General features: G+C 49.6%; 1 protein-coding gene across 1 annotated transcript; it reads left to right on the top strand.

Annotated features, from left to right (window-relative positions):
• Positions 1 to 900: 900 nt before the first annotated feature.
• Positions 901 to 5,552, top strand: SLC35B4 (solute carrier family 35 (UDP-xylose/UDP-N-acetylglucosamine transporter), member B4; the record flags this gene model as incomplete). The annotated part of the gene is made up of 6 exons (XM_010078313.1): positions 901 to 982; positions 1,904 to 1,964; positions 2,728 to 2,837; positions 3,057 to 3,132; positions 4,400 to 4,475; positions 5,306 to 5,552. Coding segments are annotated over 6 exons (652 nt in total), but the record flags the coding sequence as incomplete, so codon positions are not given.
• Positions 5,553 to 7,631: the final 2,079 nt, after the last annotated feature.

Here is a 7,631-nt window from a genome sequence, read left to right on the forward strand (position 1 = left end):
TTAACTCTGTCTCAGCTTCACCCAGGACATGGAGTTAACCTTCTTCACAGCAGCACATATAATGTTGTGTTTTGGATCTGTGGCTAGAACAGTGTTGGCAGCACACTGATATTTTGGCTATTGCTGAACAATGCTTGCACAGTGTCAAGGCTTTCTCTTTTTCCTGTTCTGCCTTCCTCCCCAGTGAGTAGGTTGGGGATGAACAAGAAGTTGGGAGGAGATGCAGCCGAGATAACTGACCTAAAATGGCCAAAGGGCCAAAGGATCCAAAGGGATAATGTATGCCATGAAACGTCGTGCGCTGTGATAGAAACGAGGGTAGGGGAAGAATGGGGTTGGAGGGAGTTGGTTTCCAAAATGGCCTCACTTATGGGAGGTGGTGAGTGATTGCTTTTGCATTGTTTTTGTTGGTTTTTTTACCTGTCACCTATTAAGCTCTTTAGTTCAACTGCAAATTTTCTCAAGTTTTCTTGCTCTTCTAGTTCTCTTCCCCTATCCCATGAGGTTGGGGGGAATGAGGGAGCGGCCATGTGGGTGCTTGGCTGCTGGCTGGGGTAGGGCAAAGACATGAAGACAGGAGGGTCCTCCCAGCTGCAGTGGGAGGACCAGTGCGGGCACATCCCCTGCCGCTCTGTCTCTATGCAGAGATCCAGGCTGGCTTTGACCTGAGAGCGATCATTTGCCACAGGCAAGGAGATCTTGGTCCAAATACTTCTTTTTTTATTGCAGTTGGAGTAAATTTGCCTCCCTTCCCAGCAATGTCCAGTGTTAGGTAATGGGTATGTGCCTGTTTCCGCAACTTCACACTGGTGTAACGGAGCAAAATGCAATTCAGGGGAGCAGTAGATGAACAGCAAGAGGCTGGGCTGGGTCACTGACATCTCTCTTCTCCCTGTGCAGATACAGCGTGTCTAAATACACATCCATAGCTCTGGTGTCCCTGGGGATCTTCACCTGCACTTTCATGTCTGCAAAGCAAGTGGTAAGGACTGGAAAGGGCCTGAGGTCATAGCTGTGAGCCTTATTGACAGGAAGAGCTGCTGTCAGCACCTTCATCAGTAATTCCCTTTGCTTGACTTTTAACAGAGAGACAAGATGTCTCCTAGCTCTAGATCTGCTCCCCAAAAGCTCTTGTTCCTGGTCTTATTTTCCTGTGGTTTGGAGGGACGGGATGCACACACATGCATGTGGTTTAACTTATTACAGATGCCTTTTATCCTGGGTTGTTCAGGTTGCTTTTTGCTGAGAATATACCATGATTTTTTTTTTTTCCACAGAGATAACAGCTAGAAGCTGTTTTCTCTTGTCCTTACTGCAATGTGTTGCAGTTAGGAGCAGGTGAATGTTAAACAAATCTCAGCCATCTTAAATCTTCGCTCTTTTTACCCCAGAAGAGATTGTCAGCTTTCAGGCTAGATTTTTCCAGACCTCTTGTCATCCAGCGTGACTTTCTGTGACCCTTGAAATAAAGTATATGTATTTGGAGAACAGGAGGGAGTGAAGAAAACCCACATGTAACACCACTTTGAGGTTTTCCTGGGTCAGCACCCACAGCCTGATCTTGTCAACTTAAGACAGAAAAATGGCATAAAGTGGTGGTCAAGTGAACACTGGTTGCACTTAATCCAGCTCTGAGAGATTGGAAATGAAACAGGGCTGTCAGATCTCTAAGTCCCCCATCATTTAATAGCTGTTTAGACTCCCAGGGTGTCTGAGGAAGGTCTGTGCCATGCGGTCTTGCTCTGTATTAATCCAGATAAACTCTCAGCAAGCAGGGGGGTTTGGTATGGTTGTGAAAAGGTGAATAAACTAATTTGACCTAAACACAACATACAAACCAAGAGTGAGGCAGAGGCAGGTCCGAATGAGCTCATGGTTACTGTGTTATGTCTCCCTCCACCAGGCTTCTGATTCCAGCTTAAATGAAGAGGACGGACTCCAGGTTTTCTTGTGGTGGCTGCTAGGTATGTGAGTGCCACATCTTCGGCCAGTCTTGCTGGGATGCTGGCAAGACTCAGCTCTCTGATCTCCTTGGCCGTGTGGGTTGTGCAAAGCAGACTATGGAGGGAGTCCCTGTACCGAGGTTAAGTCGTGCTGAGCATCTGGTGGATGTAGATTTGCAAAGAAAGGGGGTTTGTGGCAGTCATCAGCAGCTTTGTGCAAGTAGATACTCGTCATTTGGCTGACAAGTCAAATATGGGACCCGACTCCAGTCCTGCATGTTTGCAGATATTTTATTGATTTCTCTGCAAAAGCAGCCCTGCTTGATGTATCATGCTGTGAGCTGTGTTGCAGAGAGGGAGAGGTGCTGCAGCTGGTTCAGGTGTTCATTCAGCACAGCATTTCGTGGAGGAGTCTCTACAGTCTGACACTTGAGTCTATTTTTGTACCTTCAACTTAGCCACCATTTACTGGTGGCTTTTCAGGGAAACTGGGATTGATGTATTGTCAGTAATGACAAACGACTATGTCCCTGGTACTCCCCAACTCTGCTTGCCAGAGCTAAATCTTTTTAAAGACATTATATTTTCAGAAGTCTCTTGGCATTTCAGCTTTTGTAATAAGATACCTGTGTCCCCAAGACCATTATCAGTTTTTTCCCCCATCTCATCAAGGCTGGACACTTTGGCTTTTTTCACTGAAAGCTGGAATGCAGGAGTCTTCAAGCTGGTTGACTTGAGCTATGCCGTGTTTGAGCAGTGCTGTAAGGCTGTGCTTCTGTTCCAGGTATTGCCGCACTCACCTTCGCCCTCCTCATGTCTGCCAGGATGGGGATATTCCAGGAGACGCTCTACAAGCAGTTTGGGAAGCACTCCAAAGAGGCTCTTTTTTACAATGTAAGTCACCACATCTTTTTTGTTGCTTTTAGTGGGCAGACAGAGCTGCTAAGAGTCCCTTCCCCTCCCACGCTTGCACAAATCCAAAGCATCACACTCTGCAAGGCTGGAGCAGTGAAGATTGTCCCCTCATCCAGATGTGTGAGGCTGGTTTCCCAGGAGGAGGAGTGGGGTGGGTTCACAGAATCTTGTCTTTAACATCACGTCTTTTCTCTCCAGCATGCGTTACCACTCCCTGGCTTTCTCCTCCTTGCTCCAAACATCTACCATCATGCAGTCCTCTTCAGCCAGTCCGGTAAGTGTTGCACAGATGGATCCTTGCTCTCGTAACTTTCTGTCCTCTGTAAAATGCTGTAGAAAGCTTTCAGTCCAGCAGTTGTGCACATCAGATTCAAGATATTCAAACCCTGTGAATTTTCAGGTTTGATAGAAAGCCAAAAAAACCTTCTCACTAAAGCACATACATACACCTCTTGCGCCCAGCCAGATTGTTCATCCTTCCACATCTGCGTAAGTTTAATAGTAAAATTCACCAGGCTTTTCAGTGCCAGCAAACTTCTTATCTCCCCGATCTTGTGAAACCGCGGGGATCTTTGCTGAAAAGGTTTGCTGGTTCTCTAAGCCCCTCTGGGCAGGGGCTGCGTAGATCATTTTAACCTGTTAGTTAATATAATTGCAAAATATTTCTAGTGTGCTACACCTATCTGAAGGAAAGCATGAGGTGACCCCTGTTCAAAAATGGGAGTAACAGGACCGCAGGTGTAAACATGGACCCGTTGGCTTTTCTTTTGCTGGTGCGGCGCAGGCTTTGCCGTGCTAGCGCTGTCGGCCTCTCAGAGCCACACAGTTGATTCATCCGGTTTTAACAGGAGGACAGGCCTGATACAAGAAAGCAAGACAGAGCTTTTCTTTCAAGGTTTTTTTTCCTTAGCCTACTTCTGCCATCTTCCTTTCTTCCATACAGAAGTCTAAGCAGAAATATCTGCAAACTCTGTTGTATTTATAATTTACCACAATGAGAACAAGATAAATCTTGTTTTGGAGCAAAATCAGAATGTGCCAACACCTCAGTCTGCCTAATGCAGCAACAGCCTCCTGAAGCTGCAGCATGTCCTGGATCACAGAATGGTTTGGGTTGGAAGAGACCTTAAAGACCATCCAGTGCCACCCCCTGCCATGGGCAGGGACACCTCCCACTAGCCCAGGTTGCCCAAAGCCTCATCCAGCCTGGCCTTGAACCCCTCCAGGGATGGGGCATCCACAGCTTCTCTGGGCAACCTGGGACACTGCCTCACCCCCCGCACAGGAAAACATTTCTTCCCAAGATCTCATCTCCATCTCCCCTCTTCCAGCTCAAACCCGTTCCCCTCGTCCTGTCCCTGCACCCCCTGATCCAGAGCCCCCCCAAGCTCTCCTGTAGCCCCCTTTCAGCACTGGAAGGTGCTGGAAGGTCTCCCTGGAGCCAAGTTCAATCCTGGACAAGAGAGAGAGGAGACAGAAACCTCTCTTTGCATCTTCTTTAAGCAGTAGCTGTGACCTTGCTCCATCCTTTCTCCCCACAGAGCCGTTCCAGGTCCCGGTGATCGGGCTGACCCTGCCAATCATGTGGTTCTACCTCCTTATGAACGTCATCACTCAGTATCCTTTCAAAGCTCAGCTGGAGACACACCGCAGAGATCGCAGTTAGGTGGGAGAGGAGGAATGGGGTGGGGGTGCTGAATCCTTGGAGTCTTCCCTGAATTTAGGAGCTGATGTTTGCATAACTTGGAAAATACAGAGTGGAATTTAACTTGGGGCTTACGTTTTTTTCCAGGGTGGTTGAAATCTGCCACCACCTCCCCAGGGACAGGCCAATTGATGTAAACTCATGGCAGTTTTGCTTGCCAGCTCTATGTAGAAGGGACACATCAGGAGCTATTTGTGGGTAGAGTCTTCCAGGCAGCGAGGAGAGATCTACAAGTCTGATGAAGCTGAGATCTCCTCGAGAATGGGTCCCTTCCATCCAAGACCCTCTTACCCTTTTCTTCTCACTGTTGGGAGAGAGCAGTGCCCTATTGCTGCTCACGCTCCTCCATGAAACCCCCATGTTTAATCTGCCTTTTCCATGCCCCCCAAGGGGGGGAAAGGGGACTTCTGCTGCATAAAAATGGAAAAGTCTGCTTTTAGCTTCCCTTAGGACTGTAAACCCTGCGTGCCATTAACCTTTTGCCATCACATCTGCCCCAGCTGCTCTACTGGGGTAGTTTTGCTGTCCCAGAGCAGGGTCGGGGGGGACTCTGGGAGATTTGGGGTGTCCCTGGGGTTTGTAATGAAGCTGTTCATAGCTGTAGGAATGCTGATCTGAGGAGAAGGGAATTTTATTCCCTCTGGAACCAGGCTGGGTCTTGCTCAGTCCTTTTCATTCCCGAAGGTTTGCCCAGATGTCCTCCTTCTTTGGCCCCGATGTCCCCTTACCTCCGCCCACCCAGATACGTCTGCATCCGAGGCGTCTTCATCCTCACCACGGAGTGCACCTCCCTCACCGTCACGCTGGTGGTGACGCTGCGTAAGTTCGTCAGCCTCATCTTCTCCATCCTCTACTTTCGCAACCCCTTCACGGCCTGGCACTGGCTGGGCACTGCCTTCGTCTTCGTGGGGACTCTCATGTACACCGAGGTGTGGAACAGCCTCGGGCCCTTCCTGGCCCGCTGGAGGAAGAGGCCGAAGGAGGAGTAACAGCCGAGGACTCTCTGCAAGGACCTTTTTATTGTTTTACAGAGCAGCAAGGAATCCCCCAGAGAGGGGTTGTTTTTATAACACAGGGGAGGTGTTGGCTGTGCCAAGCTCCTGGGAAACATGGGACCTCTGCTGGGAACCTGCTTGAAATGGATCATGGAGAGATTACATGGTTATTTTTGCAAGGTTGCATTTTTTTATGCAACCCCTTTTACTTCTAGCCCCTCCTCCCATTCTTTTTATTTGAATAACCCTTTTTAAGTCATGGAAAAGCTGACCCAGTTCTGTGTTAGGACCCCAACCTTGTTGTGGTGCTGTTGTCCACTCTTCCCAGCTTTGACGAGCCGGACCTCGAGCCTGTTTGGTGCCGTCCTTTCGTGTTCAGGTGCTTGTACTGGATGGGTGACCCCCAAGGAACTGCTCTTTGTGCAGCAGGTTTTTAGTGACACTGGAAATTCCAGGTCTGGCTGTTAACCTCAGCCAGAGGTCCTTCTTGCCTCCTACCACCGGTGCTGGGAGGGTGTTGGATACACCTGTAGCTAGAGCCTCCCAGTCTGCCCAGTAGATCCTCCGCTGGGGAATGGTGCAGGGGGCTGATCCCCATGCCACCGAGCCCCCATTGCTAGAAGCAGGGCCTGGCTGTGAGCCTGAAGGAAACCAAAAAGGGGTGAAGCTAAGGGGACAGAAAGTGTCACTGTGTCACCTTCGCAGCCTTCTCAGGGAGACGGTGAAGTGCTGTTGGGGCGTTGCTGAGTCCTCGTCAGACGTTGCCCTGATACTTCACCGGCCGGAGGGTGTCACGGGTTCCTTCTGCTTCTCTTGGCTTCTCAGTGCAGGTCACTTTTCAGTCGCTTCCTACTTTTTCCCTCATCGCAAGCATGTTCCCTGGGCTTCGGTACCAGCAGCCAGCTGCAACGAATTCCGCTGAGCCCCCAACACGTCTGTGATGCCCCAGCCCCAGATCCAGCCCAACCTCAGGGTTCAAATGATGCCAAGAAACTTAAGCAGGGCCAGTGGAGCTGAGCTTATTTCTGCTGCTGTGGGGGGGGGCTGGTTTTACTGTCCCTTCACCCAGTTTTCTTCTTCTTTTTCTCTTTTCTTCTCTTTTCTCCTCTTTTATCTTCTCTTCATTTCTTCTCCTCTTTTCTTCTCCTCTTCTTCTCTCCTTTTCTCCTTCTTCTTCTCTCCTCCTCTCCCACCTCTTGGGCATCACCTTCTCTCGTGGCATTTCTGTGCATCATAGCAACATCCACCGGGCGCAGGATCAGTGTCCCTTAGTGTCACCCCCTCAGCTGGGGCAGGGCTGGGCTGCAAGAGCTTTGGGTGTGTGTCCTCATGCGTGCAGGCAGCGGGTGTCCCCCAGCAAGGCGAGGAGCAGCAGCCGCAGCGCTTCTAGGAGCTGCTCAGCGTTGGGCAGAGCGAGGGTTAGCACCCAGCCTTGTCTTGGTCTCAGAGCAGTGGGGAGCACGGTTTTGTGCTGACTCAGTTTACCTGGAGCACTTTGTTCTTGTCATCGTGATACTGTCCCTGCTCAGCTGTGATAATTAAGGGATCCAGACCTGATTCACATCAAGCTTGGCCAAGTAAGGACTATATTCTGTTATTTCTCCACCCAACATTCCGATGGATTCCAGCAGGGGTGTTTACAACCCCTCCAGGGTTAAGCCAGTGCTTGGGATGGCAGGACAGGGGGAGTAGGAAGAGCAAAACCAAGAAAATCTGTGAGTAGAGATAAAGAGGGTTTAATAGCAAAGATGAAGGGAAAAAAAAAAAAACAAACCACAAGTGATGCAAAGGCAACTACTCACCATCTCCCACCATGAGACTGATACCTAGCCAGTTCCCAAGCAGTGGCCACTTTTCTAAAATCTCTTCCCCTCTGTTTTTATTGATGGTTTTATCTGTATCAGCTGTCTTGGATGTGCCTCTTCCCAGCTTCCTGCCCACCCACGGCCTAATCATCAGTGGGGGAAAAAGGGAAAGCCTTGATGCTGTAAGCACTGAAACACTGGTGAGTTGTCAGCAGAGTTTTCGCCGCAAATCCAAAGCCCAGCACCCTGCAGGCTGCTATGGAAAGTG

This window comes from Pterocles gutturalis, unplaced genomic scaffold (genome assembly GCF_000699245.1).
Source record: "Pterocles gutturalis isolate BGI_N339 unplaced genomic scaffold, ASM69924v1 scaffold42828, whole genome shotgun sequence".
NCBI classification, from domain to species: Eukaryota; Metazoa; Chordata; class Aves; order Pterocliformes; family Pteroclidae; genus Pterocles; species Pterocles gutturalis.